Here is a 20,637-nt window from a genome sequence, read left to right as displayed (position 1 = left end):
CCTAGTGCAGAGGTGCCTGGAGGGGCAGGCCTGACAGGGAGGGAGTCTCAAGGGGAGGCTGTGGCAACAATAGCCTGAACCTGAAATGTGAAAGCAGGACTTGATTCAGGCAAGGAAGACCAGAAGACCACGTGAGGCAAAGAGGGGAGGAGGATGGCAAAGACTTCACCAGAGAGGGAGCTGGAATTAGGAAGAGAGAAAGCTGCTGGGTCAGTGTGGAATGGGGAGGTCAAAAGTTCTGCTTGCTTGTGTGTGAATCTGTGGATAAGGTTGTAGGGGAACACCCAGAAGGCAGCCAGAGTTTGGGTTTGGAGGTCACCTGCCCAGAGGGGATGGCTGGAATTACAGAAGATGAGTCTTTTGAGTCAGAGAGGGGAAAGGGCCAGCCCTGAATTACTAAGAGAAACCTGAAAAGAACAAGATATATTCTGTCCAGCTTCCCAAGGAATGTGTGATACATCTTAGAATGGGATTCATCAAGAACAGTTACAATAAAAATTTGAGATACTTAAACAGGGGTTAGCTTTATTTCACTGATTTGGAGTATAGCACCCCCAATCATCATAAGCAGATTCTTCTGGACTTCAAGATTACATAAGAATCCCTAAAGTTAAAAGTAAAAAAAAAAAAAAGGCAAAGAACACTTCAAAAATGTAAATGACAATTTCACTGGTAAATACTAACCCTGGGGAATTTCTCCTTAGCAAAAAATTATGATGTGCGCAAAGATTTAGCTACACAGTGCTGTTTGTATTATGAAAAAATGGAAATAACCTACATGTCCTACAATAGGGGATTAATTGGGTAAATTTTTATTTATCCTTATGATAGAATAATATGTACCCATTACAAATGATATTGCAGAAGTACATTTCATGACACAGAAAGATGCACATTGTAGATATATATATACAGATGGTTATGAACTAAAATAAAGTTCTTGTTTTAAAGCACTTTTTATACTCTCCTGCTGCCTTCACAGGGTCAATTCCTCAGACCACATGAAATGCAAACTTCATTTCCCTAATCTCACTCTGAATTCTCCAGTGGCTATGTCAGGTTCTTAGGGGTAGGACAAGCACCCAGTTGCTGCACAGAGAACAGACTTCGCAACTCAGGAGCCACTTGTTTTCTGCTCTTCTTGCTCAGAAGGTCTTGGTTTCTGTAGTGCATTCCCACTCCCTTCTGTCACTTAAAGCACCCCAACCCTTCTGCCCCCTTCCAGGGCCTCAGCACCTTCCATTTTGCTTAACACCCAGCTAGGCTCATTCCTCACAGTTTTCCTGCCTTTCTGCCTCTCCTGGCTCCTGCACCCATCAGTATCTGGGAGACAGCTCTGACCCATTCCTGTTGGTTTCCTGGGAACCAAGCTTGGTCTTAGTCACAGCATCAGATTCTGGTGCACCATTATTGGATTGACCCATCCATTTCCTCTGTGGGAAGGAAGCTCTAGTGTGACTGACAGGTGGAATGCTACATCAATGTGTCTGTTTATAGCCTGCAACATTGCAACTGGGGGCCACTATGGAGGGAGGGCTGGGGTGACAGGAGTGACACAACCAACCCGGCCTGGAAGAGTGATTTACCTCTGAATCAGCAGCTTGATGGGGTTGAAGGAAGAAGCCTGCTGTGCCAGAGTTCTAGATAGAAAAATGAACACTCAGCCCAGCGTCTAGAAGTACAAGTAGGTCAAGGTCTAGTTGTAAGCCCAAGAGTTAAATAGCTTCCATTCCCAAGGGGCCTGGGACCTGGGCTCCCCAATCCTTTGGCTAGACCCAAGACCTTGGTCAGACCTAAGCAATTCCCCCATGTTGCCCAGAATGTCTCTGGGCCAAGTTCTGAGGGCCCAGAGATGACACTAATGCTGCCACCGAGGGGCTCCCATGCAAGGGCCACATGAGACTGCGGAGGTGGCCTAAGGCAAGAAGTGCTAGGAGGAGCCAAGGTTAGCCCACACCCACCTCAACTCAGCAGTCCTGGCTTCTCTGAAACCCTTCTCCCTTTGTGGGGCAGTCCCTAGGGTGTAGAAGGAGAAGCAGAAGAGGCCTCCCCCGGTCACTATTAGACTCTGGGCAGGGACCTCGCAAACCACGCATCATCTGCTGCCGAAGTAGGGCATGATGCTTTACAGACATCATCTCTCTGTCACTGTAAACCAGCAAGGTAGGGCTATCGTTATTTTGTAGTTGAGGAAACAGGTCCCTAGTCCATTGGCAGGCTGCGCTAGCAGCGGCCAAGCTGCGATTTCCTCTTGTCCTGGCAGCCCCAAGCAGGGAAGGCTTTCCTTTACTTCTCCAGGGAAGGTGAATGACCTGGAGGTGGGTCATCCCTCAAAAAGGGGGCAGTTTGAGAGCCAAAACCCTCCCTTCTTCTTCTTTTTTTTTTTTTTTTTTGCGGTACGCGGGCCTCTCACTGTCGTGGCCTCTCCCGTTGCGGAGTACAGGCTCCGGACGCGCAGGCTCAGCGACCATGGCTCACGGGCCCAACCGCTCCGCGGCATGTGGGATCTTCCCGGACCGGGGCACGAACCCGTGTCCCCTGTATCGGCAGGCGGACTCTCAACCACTGCGCCACCAGGGAAGCCCAACCCTCTATTCTAGACACCCCATTAACGGGCTTGAGGAAGCAGGTTAGTTTTCCGGGGATTCAGTCCTGGCGTCCACTCTGAAGAAAGCGCAGGTGCGCGGGTGACCCCCTCACCGGGGCTGGGGAGATAGGTGTCCCCATCCCCAGGAAAGGAGGGCAAGGAGATGAACAGAGGAGCTAGCAGGCTGGGGGAGTGCGGAGTGAGGTGAGTAACTATGGGCCAGGGGCGTTTGACTTTCCAGGACAGCTTTCTCCTGGGCTAGCTGGTATGGGGGTGGAGTGGGAGCCGGCGGGGCGGGCCCGCGTTCGCCCCGGGGCGGCGGCGCCAGGCCGGAGGGGGTGGGGAGGGGCAGCCGCCCTGTACTTCCCCTTCGCCGCTAGCTCTACAACAGCCTGATTTCCCCGAAATGATGAGGCGGCGCTGGCCAATGGGCGCCCTCGCGGCTCTTTAGGAGGCGGGGCCCGGCCTGGGCTGGGGGAATCCCGCTAAGTGTTTAGATTTCTCGCCGGCGCCGCTACCCCGGCAGAGCGCGCCACTCCTTCGTCGAGGCAGGACGTGCGACCGATCCGGGCGGAGCAGAGGCCAGCGGGAGCCGAGCCAAGCCGAGGCCAGCCGTGCCCAGCGGCTCCGCGACCCAGGCATCCTCTGCCTTCTCCCCGCTCCCACCAAGAATCGCGCTCCCCGCGCCCGCTTAGCAGCCCTCACCGCGCCGGGACCCTCGGGCGCCGCCGCTGAAAAGCGCTTGAAGCCGAGGTGAGCCCGCCTTCGACGCAAGGGGCACCGGTGGCGTCGAACAAAAGCGTGCGGGGCATCAGGAAGTGGGGGACGAAAACCCCAGCCGGGAGAGTGGCGGGCTCGCGGCGTGGCCTGGGCCCCCGCGCGGACTCGGGAAGGCGCTGAAGGAGCGGCAAGCAGCTGCGCGGGGAGGGCGGGCCGCGGCGTGGACCGCCCACCCGGCCGAGGTTGCCCGACCCCGGCCGCTGCCGCAGCTCTGTGTGCGCGAAGCCGCTGGCGGCCTCTGGGTGGCCCTGTGTGTTGGTTGCGCGCATCCACGAGCAGTGCGGGGGACTCGAGTGTATGTCGGCGCGTGGGCGCCCTTTGCTCCCGGCGCCGGCTTTCGGCGGTCCCAGCTCGCGCCCAGGCCCCAGGTTTCAGGTTGTCTATGCAGGTGGCGGGGCCTGGGGCTTGCTGCCCTGGATGGTTGGAGGACCTCCCGGGACCGCGGGAAGAGGCGCCACAGGTGTTCCTTGGGCCACTTCGCCCGAGGAGGGGAACCAGGCCGGAAGGGTTGGCGTCCGGGCCTCTACACTGTGACTGTCAGGGAGGCGTAGAATAGATTTGGGGGGGGGAGTGTCCAGGATGTAGGGTGACTGCTTGTCCATTAGGGAAGGTGCACATCTAGTGGCAACAACTCAAGCAGGAAAATTTCTTGGCATCAAGAAAAGAAGCCCCTTGCTTCCCAAAGGATTTGAATTTTGGGAGAAAAGTTCTGGTATTTAGATATCTCTGTGTTTTGTCTCTTTTCCTGAACATAAATCTTGAAACACACATGCATGCCTGTCTCCTCCCAAGACTGTCTAGGAGGGGGTGAGGGAAGAAGCATTTTGCTCAAGATGCTGAAAAGATTTGAAGGGTGGTTTTATTCCAGAGAAAGCCCCCTTCCCCATGATTGTAGTACTTGGTATCTGGACGAGGGGAGGGGAGGGTAATTGAATGACCTGGGGTGGGGCAGGGTAGTGCCTAGGGGCTGCTCAACAGACTCCAAACAGGAGCCTTCTGTCTTCTCTTTACAGCCAACATGCCCATCACTCGGATGCGCATGAGACCCTGGCTAGAGATGCAGATTAATTCCAACCAAATCCCAGGGCTGATCTGGATTAATAAAGTGAGTGTTACTCTTTGGGTTTTTCTGCCACTATTTTAACCCATGTTCTTTAGGGGACCAAAGCTCCAGGTGCAGCTCAAAAAGGGAAGTGATAGGGAGCAGGCAGATGTATTTCCTAGTGGATCCTGCAGGGAGTGTACAAGACCCAGCCAGGGCCCCACTGGCTGACTTCTGCCTGCCTCCCTGGGCATCCACCTGAAGGCACTGACAGTTTTCCAGCAGCAAGATTCTCCCAGCATCTGCAGGGCCAAAGTTCTGGTCTCTCCTGAGGGAGACCTCTACAAGCACACACAACATTCTAGAGGGCTCCAGTCAGGCAGATAGGAGACAGAAAAGTGGGCACTGCTGGTAGGAAGGTGACTGGCTCAGCAGTTGACCCAAGAATTAACCTTGCACCAGTTGTCCGGACCCAAGAGGCCTCTTGCTGGTGGTGCACAAAGGACAACATAGACCCTGCAGACTTAGCAGTAATAATAGTATTTATAATAACAACTAATGCTTACTGTACACTTACTATGAGCGAGCATGGCACCATGTTACTTACATTGTGTCATTTAATCCTCAGCATAGCCCTGTGAGGTAGATTCTATTAATATCTCCATTTTCAGATAAGGAAACTGAGGCACTGAGAAGTAGATGATGAGATCACACAAAAAGGGATAAAGTCAAGATGTGAACCTGAGCAGTCTGACTCAAAAATCCATACTGTTAACCACCAGTAATGATAACAGTGAGACCTTAGCTTTTATATTTGTTACTGTGTTTTTTTCATTTCACGGAAGAGAAAACAGTGAGGGACAAAGAGGTATAGTGACAATGCCAGGGTCACACAGGTAGTCATCATCCAAGTCTGGCCCTGAGCTCCCACAGGTATATATGGCCAGGACCCCCTGTGTAGGAGCCAGTGGTCGCAGTTGTCCTGAGCAGCCCCATCTAATGAACTGAGTTCTCACTTCCATGTTGGGGCTGACAAGTCTGAGAGAAGCATCCCAGGGTACTCTGTATGGGTCCTAGCACATCTGTAATAGGCAGAAGGAGGTCTTTGCTGAGCTGATGATGCCCTAGCTCATCAGAACCCAGAGCCCCTTCTGAAAGATCTAGTGATGGAGTAGCCTGTTTAAGCCATTCTCAGGATGGGTCAACCCAAGCCAGATGTCAGGGTGAAAAGGGGAAGTCAGCCTTTTCCCAGATCTGGGGGGCTGGGCAGATTCAGGCCAAAAGCCTGTGGTCTCTGAGCTGACACGGTCTTACATGTATGTGTGCTTGTGTGCTGTATAGGAGGAGATGATCTTCCAGATCCCATGGAAGCACGCTGCCAAGCATGGCTGGGACATCAACAAGGATGCCTGTCTGTTTCGGAGCTGGGCCATTCACACAGGTGTGTGCCCTGGACTCCAGCTTTAAGAGGGGCAGGGAGGAGATAAGGGGAGGCACTTCTCTTAACACAGAGGCTCTTCACTGGGGTCTCTGAGCTCCCTGAGATGTTGTACAGAATTCGGGGGTGGGCAGGGAGCAGACCTGTGTTTTTGGGGAGAGGGTTCATCATTTCAGCACGTTCACAAAGGAGTTTATGAAGCCAAAATCTTAGAAAGTGTGGCTTCTTCATGGAGTTTGTGGCTAGATTAAAGTTCTCCCTGGCAAAAGCAGTTGTGAGCACGGACACTGAAAGAGATCCAGGCCTTCCTTTTTCTTGATGTTGACCAATAGTCCTGGGTCCAAGGCCCCTCTGGTTGGCAGCCTCTTTTTTATCCTTCAGGGATGGGGCTCTTGGCCCATCTCGGACCAGTCAGCCCACCTATCAGTAAATATTCTTTGATGCCTGCTCTGTGTCCATTCCCATGTTAGGAACTATCAAATAAACCCCAGTCCCTGCCGTCTGGCTGCTGACAGCCAAAGGGAGACTGGGCACGATCTGTGACAAAGATAGCACTTTGGGGCTTGGGCTCTCTAGTGCTTCTGGCTAGGCCCTTTGCTGAGGCTTGCTGGATGTATTTGAGCCAAGTCTGGGCATTTGAGAAGCCCAGGGCCTGCACAAGTGTCACCCAGGAATACCTGCTGGTTTGACCACTGTGGATCTCTGGCAGCATGAGAGCTCAGGGGTACTCTTGTCTTTCTCCTCCCAAGCCAGGGCACAGCTGAGGATCCCCACCTATAGTCCTGATGATACTCTTCACTTTCCTGCCCACTAGGCCGATACAAAGTAGGGGAAAAGGAGCCGGATCCCAAGACATGGAAGGCCAACTTTCGCTGTGCCATGAACTCCCTGCCAGATATCGAGGAGGTGAAGGACCAGAGCAGGAACAAGGGCAGTTCAGCTGTGCGGGTGTACCGGATGCTCCCACCCCTCACCAAGAACCAGAGGAAAGGTATCCAAGGGCTCTGGGTCCTGGGAAAGCCCTCAGGGAGAGAGGGAAGGAGGAAGGAAGTCAGCTGGGGCTGGCATGCCTGCCTGTACCAAGGTTGACAGCCTATCTGCCCCACAGAGAGAAAGTCCAAGTCCAGCCGAGATGCTAAGAGCAAGGCCAAGAAAAAGGTGAGTATGATCCTAAGCAGCTAGCCTTTGGTCACCTGAGAGTCAAGGGTGGGCAGTAGAAGGAGTGCCCCAGCAAGCCTGGGCCTAAGCTTCTTTCTCCTTCTACAGTCATGTGGGGAATCCAGCCCCGATACCTTCTCTGATGGACTCAGCAGCTCCACCCTGCCTGATGACCACAGCAGCTACACAACTCAGGGCTACATGGGGCAGGACTTGGACGTTGAACGGGCCCTTACTCCAGGTAAGGTGGGCCGGGTCTGGCAGGGGACCACATAGGTTGGTGGGATGGCTCTTTCTCTTGGTCTAGGGGGCACCGGGCTTGTAGATGGTGACCTGTTGGAGCAGCCTGCAAGTTGGGGGGGATGCTGGGTGTCCTGGCAAACTAAGAAACCACACAGCTCTGACCCTCCGTTTCTGTTGTCCTGAAGCACTGTCACCGTGTGCCGTCAGTAGCACCCTCCCCGACTGGCGCATTCCAGTGGAAATTGTGCCAGACAGCACCAGTGACCTGTACAACTTTCAGGTGTCGCCCATGCCCTCCACCTCTGAAGGTTCGTGCCTCCGGGGCCTGGCCTGCCTGCCTGACTGTTGGGATCCAAGGAGGGGTTTCCTGAGGCAGAAAAGATGGTCAGAACTCCACCCGGCACTGAGCTGACTGGTGGGCTGGAGAGAAGAGGGAAGAGGTGGGAAGAGGTGTGGCTTCAGGGTTCAAGAGGCTGAGTCACAAGGACAGTGTTCTGTTCTGGAATCTTCATGGAAGGCAGATATCCACTGGGAGGCCAGCGTGTGTGTGCGCATGTGTGAAGGGGTAGGGGGACTTGGTGGGGCTGGCACTGCAGCGTGAGCCTGGCTGACCTCAGCCAACCTCTCTGCTGTTCCCCATCCACAGCTGCAACAGATGAGGATGAGGAAGGGAAGTTAACTGAGGACATCATGAAGGTAAAGCCCCTTCCTTCCTTCTTCAGTGCTCTTTTGAGGTGGCTACTTCTCAGTGAGGGGAGAGAACCAGTGAGAGCTTCCAAGTTGGAGGGTAGGCAGTTGCTGCTGTGACCTGTCTGCTTGCACGGTCCTACAAGTGTCACATCCATGTGGCTGGGGACCACTGACCACTTTGGCTGGTGGGAAAGACACTGTGGAAGTGGGGGCAGGAGGGAGGCTGGGTTTCTGACATGCTGTCCTAGGGCCTCAGATAGCTCTGACTCAGCCACCATCAGTGCCGGGTCCCTGGCCCGTGTCCTCCGCCCTAACATGCCCCAGTCCTGTTAGTTTGGGAAATGCACATCAGGTTTCAGTAATCAGCCTTTGGGATCTGTAATATGATGGCTTTTCTTTTTTTAAGCAAATTATTCTCCAGGTTTTTTTCTGCTTCAGTTTTTAAAATAAATGTAAAAAAGTTTTTGAAGTAGCTGTACCCAGGCTGTGTTCCATCAGCACAGAAAATGGAGACATGGGCATAGTTCCTTATCTCTACCTGAAATTTCTAGGCATCTTTTCTTGACTTAATATGTGAACCATTGCTTTAAGCCACACTCCCGGTTGGTATGTCCTTACCCAGTTGAGAGGGAAGTCTTGGAGATTCTATGCCAGAAGGTAGATGTGGGAGTGTCAGCCCAGGGCAGACTCTCACCTCCCAGGCCCCTATCCTAACTGCACTCCACGTCTATATCCATTTGAGAATGTGAAAAGGGCCAAGGATGTGATCCTGGCTGGGAAGTGTTGGCTTATTGAAGGCAGGACCAGAGGGTGAGTCTGTACTGGAAGTGAGCCGATGGCTTCTTATTTATCTGTCCCCAGCTCTTGGAGCAGTCAGGGTGGCAGCAGACAAGCGTGGATGGGAAGGGGTACCTGCTCAATGAACCTGGGGCCCAGCCCACCTCTGTCTATGGAGACTTCAGCTGCAAAGAGGAGCCAGAAGTTGACAGCCCTGGGGGTAAGAAGACCCTGGATCCATATGGTTTCTCAAAGAAGGGAAAACCAGGTAGTGGGTGGGGAAGGCTTAGGGGCAGGGCCAGAGAGCAGCAGGGGTAAAGCATCCTTGTTAAATTCATCTGGGTACAGACAGCTTGCAAATTAGCTGCTCCTTCCAGGCCCTCAGGTTTGCCTAAGATTGAGGTTGCCATGCGGCGGACAGCAGAGGCTGCTGTGTCTGTGGCCTTCACGGATAGGGCTGGAGGGTGGGGGGGAGAACACACCTGCCTCCCCACCCCCAATCCTCACACAACCTTCTTCACATCTTCTAGGGTATATTGGGCTGATATCTTCAGATCTGAAGAACATGGACACCAGCTGGCTGGACAGCCTGCTGCCCCCAGTCAGGCTGCCCTCCATCCAGGCCATTCCTTGTGCACCATAGGTGGGCCCCTGGCCCCCTTTTACTTCTCTAGGCAAGCAGGACCTGGCATCATGGCGGCTGTGGTGCAGAGAAGCAGGAATCCTGTGGCCCCTTGATACGATAAAGTGTAACGCCACTGCTGACCAGGGATGGGGCTTTCCTCCTTGGGACAGTGGCCTCTGGGGGTCCGGCAGGCCAGGGTCTGGGCTTGTCTTGTGGGGTAAAGCTGGCCCTGCCTCCTGGGAAGATGGCGTTCTGAGACTGGTGTGTCAGGTGGAGGTCTCAGACGGGAGTCAGCCTCCAGCTTTTCCCTCTGAGCCCAGCTGCCTGGAGAGGGTCTTGCTGTCACTGAGCTGGCCCAAGGGAACGGACCAGTGACCTCAGAAAGCACAGCACCAACTCCAGGGCTGGCTCTGCACTAAGAGACAATTGCACTAAGTGAATCCTGTTCCCAAAGAACCACCTCCCTTCCTAGCTGAGCCCTGGGGACTGTTCCAAAGCCAGTGAAATGTGAAGGAAGAATGGGGTCCTGTGGGGACAGTGCCCCCTCTGCCTCAGAGGAGCTCTGCCCTGCTCCCTGCTTAGGCTGAGGGGATTGTGAAAAAACCTGGCACTTTTTCTTGTGGACCTTGCCACATTTCTGATCAGAGGTGTACACTAACGCTTCCCCCAAGCTCTTGGCCTTTGTGTTTATTTATACTGTGCCTTGCTCTGCACCCACCTGCCCCCTCAGGCAGGCCCCAGCAGCCCCCAGCAGGCCCAGGGAGGCAAGTGTGAGTGTGACTTTTAAAATTGGAAACATCATCTGACCACTAAGTCATGTGTGACCACACATGTACATGTGTGTAAATATGTACATTTGTCTTTTTATAAAATGTTAATTGTTTATAAGTGGTGTGGCCTTTTACTTAGACATAAATTATAGATGATTTTACTTTTTGTAGACACATTCTGATGGACTCATTGTTGGCATCCTGCCTGAGCTTGCCTTTGGGGTGAGCAGTGATGTGCACCTATTGTGAAATCCTTTCAATTATGTTCATGGAGAAGGTGGCAGGAGAAGGGACAGTCATGGCACAGGCATATGCTCATGTAAATATAGTCACTTGCCCATGGCTTTATAGCCAGAGCTATGAGTTGAACTTGGGCTCCTGGGGCCTGGGGAGTGTTAGGTTTTGAGTTCTTCTGAGGAATGTGCCGTAAACTCGAATGTCCTGCTAAATTCAAATGCAGGTGTACTCAGGTGCTACTCCAAAAAGTTAACAGTTGGCACAGCATGGTCACTGGCAATCAGAACAGACACCAGCCCCCAAAAGGTTCCCGCGACCTGCTGTGCCGCCAAGCAGTACTTGCTGTCCATTTGCTGCAGTGACAGGAATGTTCTCTCTCTGCAGTGTTCACTGCAGTAGGCAGCGGCACACCTACATGTGCTAACCGAACACTTGAAATGTGGCCAGTGCAGTGGAGGAACTGGATTTTTTAATTCTTTTTTTTTTTGTCTGCGCCACGAGGCATGCGGGATCTTAAGTCTCCTGATCAGGAATGGAACCTGTGCCCCCCTGCAGTGGGAGTGTGGAGTCCTAACCACTGGACCACCAGGGAAGTCCCTGGAATTTTATTTATTAAAATTTTAAAAGTCATATGTGGCCAGTGGCTACCATATTGGACAGTACAAGTCGATACTGGATTGGGAGCAGATTTGAGGGGGAGGGCCTGGGGTGGTTGGAGGACACTGGGGACAGGGGCTTGAGGCTAATTTACCTGACTGTTCAAAAGTATTTTACTATTTTGACAGCCAATAATAACTGGTGCTGAATACCAGCCTGCAGTGTGCTGTGAAACAGCTCCATGCACAAATGTGTTAGGAAAACCGTGGATGACCTTACATGAAGCAGGCTTCCTTCTTCCACATCTTTTCAGGGTTCTGGCTGGGCTAATAGAGATTCACAGCATCTCTGTGAAGGGATATCTTTGATCAGAACAGTGTTTCTGAAAACCACAGGTTGGGAATCACTGATATATTGGCAATGAAGGGTCTCAGATAAGAACCAAGTCACAGTGTCTGAGAGGCAGAGATCTGGAAGTAGGCTTTTCTCATTTCCCTCCACAGTCTGGCCCTGGGGCTAAACAGCACCCAAAGCAGTAGGCAGGCTGGCCAAGGGGAGCCAGCAGGCATCACTAGCATCATCTAGGGAATGAGGCCATGGCAGTGAAGGGGTCACTCAGGGAAACCAAGCCGTGTGGACACATCTTCCATATTCTTGGTCCCAGACACCCCCTTGTAGGGCCTAGCCACCTGGAAGGAGTGCGGGAGAGAGAAGGCTGAGTGAGAAAATAATGAAAAAACTGGAAAATGGGCGAAGTTCAGTCAGACTTTCTCTGCAAAGCTTGGGAAGTATTGTTCCCTGAACGGCAGGTGGCCCTCCTGCTGGGTAGACATTCTGTTTGTGGATGCCTGGATAGACCAGTCTCAAGCACTGTCCATCAGAAGATCCACCTGGATTTTTCAAGAGTTAGCATCATCTGGGGGCCAAAGGGGAGGGATAAGATGACTATTCCCAGCTCTTGCAGGGCCCCGCCCTTACTGAGGAAAATAGGATGGGGAGGCTAGCCTCCTATGGCTTCTAACTGGGGGCTTGGTAAGGTCTTCTAGTGCGTGGCTTTTCCAGCTAAGGATGGTTGGGAGTGGTGTGAAGCCAGGTAGGGTAGACCCAGGAGGGGTGGGGAGGAAGGGATGCAACCCAGAGCAAACAGCGGGGACTGCTTCTGACTTCTCTCCTCTTGTCCTTTGACGTATTCCCTGACAGAGTAGGCAGTGGATATGTTGAAGTCCCAGGCAGGTGTGGAAATCTCTCAAGTTCTAATATGCAAAGTTCATCACTTGTAAGTTACCAAAATGGGAGAGGAATTCCATCAGTGAGGTCCTAATCTCTAGAGCCAAGATGGAGTCCTGGTCTCTAACTCTTCTTACCCTAGGCATTCGAAACAATTGGAACCAACTCCTTGGAATGTCCAGGGAGGGACCCCAAAAACCTACCCTTCCCCATCATAAGGGAGCTGAATCCTAAGGACCAGACATGACGGAGTAGTGTGGGATGGAGCCAGATTTTCCAGGATGGTGAGCTGTCTCACCACACCCCACCCCATGGACCTCAGCCCATGCCTGACAAGAGTAACAGTAAAGTCCAAATGCTCACCTGAGGATGGCAGCTGATACTAACTCATTAGCCAAACAGTGCCTGAAATGGAGCAACATCAGTATAATCGGTGTCAGATTTGGGCAGAATCTGCCAATGCTTTTGTGGCTCACTCCCAAGAATTTCAGTTTAAGTGCTAATGATAGAAGCTCTTGGCTGAGGGACTAGGAGTTCATTGAAAGACCCGTTTCGCTGGGGTTGTGATAACATCATTGTCATGAAGGACCACTTTCCAATGGGGTAAACCGGCAACGTGGGGCTCAGGCACACCAGCTAGAACTCCTGCCCTACCAAGTCTATAGATGTTCAAGGGCATTTCTGGTTAGTAATAAGAGTTCCCTTGCCTTACTCCAAAGGTGTCACTTTAATTGGGCTGTTACTCATTCAGCTTACTTGGCAATAGGAAGGAAGCTAGAGGCTAATATGCTAGCTTCCCATACAAAGGCTCATGGTGGCAGAAGACCTTTAGGGAAGACATGCAAACCATCCCTTCTTGATATATCAGTATTCAGCATCTCTCAGTGCACTGTGTGCAAGATAAGCGCATCCTCAGATCTCTCTGCAAGCCTTGGGTGGGGACTGCCAAAGACAGAACTGAAGTCTTGGAAAAAGTCTTGGGCCTGGTTGGAGGTGAAGTCCTTTCCTCTGCAAGTGATGCCCCCAGGCTGATGGGGCCGGGTCATACCCAGGCTGTCATTCTCTGGGACCATTGGGTCTTCTTTCACATGATTTGCACACATCCAAAAATCCTTGTATTAGTGGGGTACAGGATTCCTCAGCAGCCCTGTTGGAGCACCCAGGAAGCTTTTGTCTGTCAGACGTAATGCCCTTTCTTAATCTGGGCACAGCTAACCCTCCCATCATGAGAATGTTTGAAATTCATCAGAACTCTGCACTAACCTTTCCCCACTTGTGCCAGCAGTCACGGGGGCAGAGGCTTGGAGGGTGAATGAGGAGCTCATGTACTTCCTTTTCCAGGAGTCAAAGTACTGGGCAGAATAAGACTTGTCTTTGTCAGCCAGGGCTCACTTGTGAGTCCAAGTCTAAGGCAGCACAAGGGCATAGCTGGTTGGCTACATGGTTTTCCTAGCTCCAGGCAGCTCCCAAGAGACCCATTTCTGCTGACTTCCTAGGGGTGGGGAGTTGTAAAAGAACCCCCCACTTCTGCAGGCTCAACGGTGAGGCAGGCCTACGGAGCCTGTGCTGGGTTTAATTTCAACTGGGGAGATACCGGAGGCAATGAGGCAAGGACATGGGGGCTGAGTACAAGGGGAGAGACAGACATTCACCCACCACACCATCCCTCATCCAGCTTCACGAGCTCAGAAAGGAGCAGAACTGAAAAGGACCTCACAGTCCAGCTGGATGATGACAACACAGCCTTGAGTGCTCACTTTGCATCAGGCACTGTGCCAAGCACCCTGTATGCACCATGGCACTGGGACCCCACCACAGCCCCTGTTCACAGACACGGAAACCAGAGCTCAACCAGCACAAGGTGCTTGTCCAGGATGATTCAGTTAATCAGTATGGGGCCTGGATTCCAACCCACATCTGTCTGTGCCCGGAACCCAGGCTGTTTCCACGATGTCAGGCTGCCCACAGAGGAGGAAACTGAGGCCTGGGGAAGAAGTTTGGAAGAGCTTGCCTGGGGCAGCTAGCACCTCATGCCGAAAAAGCATTTGGGGACACAGAGGGAAGGTAGCAAAAGCTGCAGCTGCTCTGGACACTGTGTGGGACCCCTCCCTTCAGCTCCCTGCCCTCATCCCAGGCAACATGGCTCGGCAGCTACAGGCCCCAGGGCCCCGGTGAGGTGAGTTTTGACTTGATCCTAAAGGGAGGTGATGCAAATGCCCTAGAGGCCACCTGCAGTTCGCTGGGTGGGGCCCCCAGGGGGCGGAACACAGACAGGCCAGTAACTTGGCTTCAACGTAGGGGGCACCTCAGCCACGCATGTCCGTTTGTGAACCAGCTCCTAGCTCCAGGGGACTCTGGCCTGCTAGGCTTTATCTCAGCTCTAGGGATCAAAAAGGACTTTTTCAGCTGCGTTTCTGTCTGAGCAAGGCAACGGGGTCTCTCTCGTTCTCCTGCTTTAAATCAGACCCTTTGTTGAGTCCTGGGATCCTCAGAGATCTGGACTCTGGGTAACTGTATGAGCCAAGCCCATCAAGGGTGCATCCTAACTCACAGCCACAAGGCTGGAGCCACCCTCTGCCTGTTTTGAGTCTAATCCTGGCTTCCTGGTCCCTGAGAAAACCCAGCGCCCCTGGCAGCTGGCTGGTTGCTGCCTTACATCAGGTGGGCTCTCAGACTCACTGGCAGGTTTCCTTCAGGGAAGGCCTCCCCCACCCTCCAGACTCTGCTGAGAGGAAGCAAGGGTGGCTCTCACTTTCATTCCCGGCCATATGCCTTGGATTGGCCTGGGTCCTTCTACGTCTCTGCCATCCCTTTTTCCTTACCATCCAGGTGGACACGGGGTGTCTGGCTCTACTATCAACTTCTCCCTCTCACTGCCCATCCTGAATCCGCCGGGATTAGGGCAGGTGCAGTGAGTTCTTCCACAGCAGTTAAAAATATTCAGCCACACCTTTGCTCAGACAGGTGAAGGGGTATGCTAGGGATCATAGTTCAGGAGCAAAGTAAGCAGCCCAGGCCACATGAGCCCTGGGGTGGGGGCAGGGGGAATCGTGTGCCAGGTTTCTCTGAGAAAGCTGACTTCATGGAATGAGCAAGTTGTTCGGTTGTGTGGAGCTGGTGTTTAGGGATCTGGGGTGAACAGGGAGGGAGGGAGTCATTAGGGCAGAACAGCAATTACTTCCCTTAAAACTGAGAAAAAGTCAAGAAGTCCTTTCACGTTGCCCATACGACCGCGATGGTGAACTGGGGTGAGGGCTGCTGCCCTTGCCTGTGGGAGGTGAAGGGTGGTTGCCTTTGCTGGGGACTCAGGGCTCCCCTTCCGGTGCTCCTTCTGGGCTTGCCAGGGTGAGGGCTGAGCTCCTAGGTGTGTGGGGTGGGGTGTGGCAGAGGAGGGCCTGAAGGGTGTCCAAACTTCTAAGACTCAGAACCGCGTCTGAGAACAGTTCATCACCACCCTTCTGTCGTGCACTGGCAAGCAGCCAGAGTTCTCCTCCTAGGAGACCATCTGCCCCCACTTTGGGGCCCTGCCTCAGGACACTCGAGAGGACCCCAGTTTTGGTCTCTGGCCAGACTGAGACACATGCAATGCAGTCCTGGGGCCCTCCCGTATCTGACGGCTCACACAGGCAAAACCTCACCAGCCAGTGCCTGTCCCCTTCCTGTCTGCTACTCCCCACATGCCCAACCTCTCCAACCAGACTGGAAGCTCCTCAGAGGCAAGCAGCTCATCTTCTCCATATTCTCATATTCTCACAGAAGGAGATCCTGCTCAGGCAGGATTGGCACTTGAGAACATCTCTTGCAAAATGCTGGGTCAGCAAAGCCCTGCAGTTAGCATCTGCTCACCTTCTCTACCCACTGTCCACCTGGCTTTTCTGAGTCCTTCCTTGGGGGACAATCCAGGCTGGACTCTGGGGTGCAGGGAGAAGGCTGAGAGACAGGGAAGGCACAGAGTGGTAACTAGCTCTGACCTTGCAGTAGAGCCTTGGGCAGAATGGGCCATGACCAACCAGCCCAGAACAAGAGCCACTGTGTCCCACGACATGCAGCACAACCCATCTGTGTCCCTCAGCAGGACTGCTGGGGATGGAAGTCTGAGTCATTAATTACTTTCTTTTATTAAAAATGTACACAAGTAAAAGGAACATGGTTTAATTGTACAGAGTAAGAAATACAGATAAGTAAATAGAAACATTAATTAAAGCCACCTGCAATACACCACCCAAAAGTAATCATGCTATTAAATGTTTAGAAATCGGGTACAACCACAATTCTTCACCCCCCTGTGCATATATTTAGGAGCTCTGTCCCATGCAGATACAGGTATGGGTCCAGGAACACTACAAGCAGAGATCTATACTTCCCCGGCACTTGCTTGGGGCCCTTCCCCAGCCCCCAGATCCCTCTGCTCCCAGATACCGTGCAGAGGTTGGCATCCAAGAGTCCAAAGGGCTAGCCATCCCGGCTGACAAGGTAATCTATAGTAGATTAGGAGGGGCAAAGGGCCTTGGAGGCAGGCTACCAACTATCCCAGTTTGCTCAGGACAGATGAGTTTCCTGGGATGTGGGAATTTTCACTGCTAGAACTGAGAGAGTCCTGGGCAAACTGGGGTGAGTTGGTCCCCCTACTTGGAGGACCAAAGGCCTTGTCCAGCCCCTCCTTCTCTGCACTGCCCACTGGCCCTCCTACTGGGTCTTATATCCCTGGGGACCTCAGCAGGCAGCTCAGGGACAGAGGCTCTGCAGGGCCCACTGCTTCCACAGGCTCCCACAAAGTTCCAGCCTGAGGCCCAGGAAAGGAGTGGGGAAAGGGAATGAGTAAAGGCAGACAGGCAGTCATACTGAGGAAAGGGGCCAGGTGACCTCTGGCTGTCAAGGGCAGCCAGGGATGCTGAGGTGGAGGGACTTCAGTGTCTGGCTGCCTGCCCCTCCAGGCTTGGAGCTTCCCTTAGAATTCAGTGCCTTAGTTCTCAGAGGCCCCAGTCCTTGGAAGCCCTATGGTCTTTGGGTGGGAGGTGCTCAGCCCCCAGGTCTTCCCAGAGCCCTGCTGCATCCAGCCTTGCATCCCCCCTCGTCCATGTCCACACGTGCTGGCGCTTCCTGCCTAGCCCATCTCCACCCAAGACTGGGCGCAGAGCATGGGAAAAGAGGAATCCAGGACAGGTTGAGCTGAGTGAGGAGCAGAACAGGTGGGAGGGGACCTAGGCATAAAGGACCTCTCCTAATAAGGGTGGGCACATCCTGACTGTGGTCTGGCCCGGCCTGCTTTCTATGCCTGAGAATGGAGCCCTTGGAGAACCCAGAGGAGCAGGCAGAATAATGGTCCATGGTGGCATAAAGATGTCCACATCCTAATGCATGGAATCTGTGACATGGCAATGGGGAGTGAGGTTGCTAATTAGCTCACTTTAAAATAAAGAGATTGGGCTTCCCTGGTGGCGCAGTGGTTGAGAGTCCACCTGCCGATGCAGGGGACGCGGGTTCGTGCCCCGGTCCGGGAAGATCCCACATGCCGCAGAGCCTGCGCGTCCGGAGCCTGTGCTCCGCATACGGGAGAGGCCAAAACAGTGAGAGGCCCACGTACCGCAAAAAAATAAAATAAAATAAAATAAAATAAAGAGATTATTCTGGATTATCTGGATGGGTCCAGTGTAATCGCAAGGGTCCTTAAATGAAGAAGGAGACAGAAGAGTCAGAATCAGGGAGGCAGCATTATGTGAAAGACTTGACCAGCCATTGCTGGCTTTGAAGATGGAGGAAGGGGCTACAAGGCAAGGAATGCAGGTGGTCTCTAGAAGCTAGCATGGGCGAAGAAGCAGATTCTCTACTGAGTCCCCAGAAGGGAACGCAGCCTGCTGACACCTTGAGTTTAATTCAGTTAAGACCCATTTTGGACTTCTGACCTAGAGAACTGTAAGATAATAAATTTGTGTTGTTTTAAGCCACTTAATTTATGGGAATTTGTTATAGCAGCAATACTGGGATACCACCTGAAGGATGTAACTGCTCAGAATCCCCTGGTTAGAGTCAGTCTCACAGAGTCCCACAGTCGCTCTGTGAAAGAGCCGACTCTGTCCTGGGAGACACTGTGACTCTGGAGCCCTGCGCAGGGAATGGGCCTCCGTGACTTGGGTGGGTCAAGAAGGATGCCGAAGAATAGTGCCTCTGCTGGATGTGCCTACAGGAAACAGCTGCCTCCTTGAACCTATTCCCCAAAGCTCCAGAGGTTCTGGCTCTGAGCTGTCCAGGAAGAGCTGCCCTGAGGTCAGGCTACCCAGCACATCCAGCCAGAGCTGGCAGGACTTGCCTTAGGACTCCCAGGGTGGCATTCTGTGTCCTTTCCACACACCCATAATGCTCAAAGCTCTCTGTCTTTGGCCTCACTAAGGGAATTCAGTTTTGCTTAGGAAAACCTAGGACTAGAGAGAAAAAGGTTTAGAGGAAAAAAATCACTAAAGTGGATGTCAGCCAGATCTTCATAAAATCCCTGCTCTGCCACTTACTGGCTGTGTGGCCTCAAATAAGGCACTAAACCTCTTGGAGCCTGCTTCTTCATCCAGAAAAGGTTTAACAGCTTTTGTCTTACCTGCCTCACAGTGTGTGTGAGTCTCAGGTCAGATAATGCATGAGAAAATGCTGTGCTACACAGACTGAGAAGCTGTTGTTATTAATGAGCAATAACGATCACGGCCCCACAGACTTCTGTATGGAGTGGATGAGCATACATCCTGTGTCAGGGAAGGAAGGGTGAGTGCAGACTCATCAACTCTGCCTTGCCCACAGGCAGGAGGCTGCACCCTGGCCAGGAGAGGAGAGAAGGGTTTGTCTTTCTCTGAGCCACTGCTTCAGAGCTCAGACCGGACGTGAGACAGAGCCACCCTGCAGCCCGCAGGATGTCCTCCCAACCACCCGCAGACTGGGGCTTTGCACCTTTTCTTTCCCCTAAGAAAAAAAATTTTCTAGAGTTTCTTTTGCATAAAAAACAGTCCCTCCTTCTCATAAAATACTCACGATTTTACAGGGAAAAGGTGGAACATGAAACTATACACAATACAATTCCAATCAAATGAATATATAATATATAATTTTATATGTGGGATACCTACTGGAAGAAGTGCATCAGAATACTAATGGTGGTAGCTTTGGTAGGACTATAGGTGATTAAATTTTCTTCTTTATATTTGTATAACTTAAAAATGCTCTACAATGACCTATAAGTACTTTTATATATAGAAAATATATATATATATATATATATATATATATATATATATATATATATATATATATATATATATATATGTGAAAAATGCCAGGGACTTCCTTTTGTGGAACCATAAACTGGGCCAGAAGAGTCATTTGAGCTGGGTTCTGCACAGGCAGGAGCCCTGACCCTGGCCCTTGCTGCAGGATCTCGGAGACTCAACTACTTTCCCTCCCTGGCCTCTGCTGGCCCGGTGAGACTGGATGCTGGACAAGATGCTCTCTAGGATTCTCTGCAGCTCAATAATTAAAGTATTCGTCTTAGTCTCATCCATCCCTACTCCATGCTCAGCTTCCAGTAGCTTCTCCTTACCACCTCCCTCACCAGCCTCATTTCTCCCAGACCTGCCCTGGGAGTCGCTAGCTCCTGGCACTTGCCTGCATCACAGTCTGTACTTCTCAGAGCCCTGCCCTTCCTTGAAGAACAAAGCCTGGCCAAATCCTATGCAGCCTGCTGGCCTGCAGTGAACCCTGCTTCCCTCTAACTTGTACATAACAATAGCTATTGTTTATTGACTGTTAACTCCAGGTCGCACAGCAAAAGTGGTCTCATTTAATCCTAGGCCACCAGCAGCTGCAGAGACTAAAATTTGAATGGCACCCCCCTGGAGTTGTGCAGTGTAGTGACCCTATTTGATCCTCTTTTGCCTCTGAGGGATGTATTGTTATTCTCATTTCACTGACAAGATAACTGAGGCTCAGAGAGGTCAAGCCAACTCACCCATGGTCACACAGTGGGTTTCTGGCAGAGCTAGGACTTGATCTCTAGAGATTTCAAGTCCAGTGTTTTTTCACTCCCACAGTGGTATCTTTCTCAACAACTCCCACATTCCAGCACTGGAAGGCAGAGAGGATATATTCTGAACTGAACACACAGAGAGCACCCAGTGAATGTCTGAATGTCTGGTGGTGGTGGTGTGGATCATAATGAGTTCAACCATTCAATCAACAAGTCTTCCCAGAGTGAAGGGACAAGCCTATTCTGTTCACTGCTATATTCCAGCACCTAGCAGTGCCTGACATATAGTATATGCTCAATAAATGACACTGAATTCATGATTGTTCATTCAAATAAAGAAAACAATAAAGTAAATAACAGGAGCTAATACCTATGGAGTGCTTACTTCTAGCCAGCTCTCAGGGAGTCTCCAGGAGAGTTGAGGAGAAATACAACACTGTGACAAGGACTACAGCTTGGGGTTT

The 20,637-nt window shown here is 52.0% G+C and overlaps 2 protein-coding genes across 8 annotated transcripts in view; one reads left to right on the top strand and one right to left on the bottom strand.

The window, feature by feature from the left end:
• Positions 1-20,637, bottom strand: part of RAD50 (RAD50 double strand break repair protein) — a 234,214-nt gene that overhangs the window by 148,182 nt on the left and 65,395 nt on the right. The gene's annotated exons all lie outside the window — the stretch shown is intronic.
• On the top strand, positions 3,053-10,228 carry IRF1 (interferon regulatory factor 1). Of its 2 annotated transcripts, XM_067731694.1 has the most exons (10): positions 3,053-3,340; positions 4,381-4,472; positions 5,751-5,850; positions 6,662-6,838; positions 6,956-7,005; positions 7,114-7,246; positions 7,434-7,556; positions 7,895-7,944; positions 8,800-8,935; positions 9,246-10,228. In XM_067731694.1, exons 2-10 carry the CDS (start codon positions 4,386-4,388, stop codon positions 9,356-9,358), a joined length of 969 nt encoding a protein of 322 aa, XP_067587795.1. In that variant the 5' UTR covers positions 3,053-3,340; positions 4,381-4,385; the 3' UTR covers positions 9,359-10,228. The 2 variants fall into 2 exon arrangements, with proteins under 2 accessions (XP_067587795.1, XP_067587796.1); XM_067731695.1 differs by lacking the exon at positions 4,381-4,472 and having other exon boundaries at positions 3,056-3,340.

This window comes from Pseudorca crassidens, chromosome 3 (genome assembly GCF_039906515.1).
Source record: "Pseudorca crassidens isolate mPseCra1 chromosome 3, mPseCra1.hap1, whole genome shotgun sequence".
NCBI classification, from domain to species: domain Eukaryota; kingdom Metazoa; phylum Chordata; class Mammalia; order Artiodactyla; family Delphinidae; genus Pseudorca; species Pseudorca crassidens.
This window is presented reverse-complemented; position numbering and strand designations above follow the sequence as displayed.

Bases quoted from the DNA above. Each gene is read 5' to 3' on its own strand.
- IRF1 (XM_067731694.1), top strand. From the start codon at position 4,386: ATGCCCATCACTCGGATGCGCATGAGACCCTGGCTAGAGATGCAGATT. The intron at 6,839-6,955 runs GTATCCAAGGGC...TCTGCCCCACAG, and splicing joins CACCAAGAACCAGAGGAAAG to AGAGAAAGTCCAAGTCCAGC. The intron at 7,247-7,433 runs GTAAGGTGGGCC...GTTGTCCTGAAG, and splicing joins TGAACGGGCCCTTACTCCAG to CACTGTCACCGTGTGCCGTC.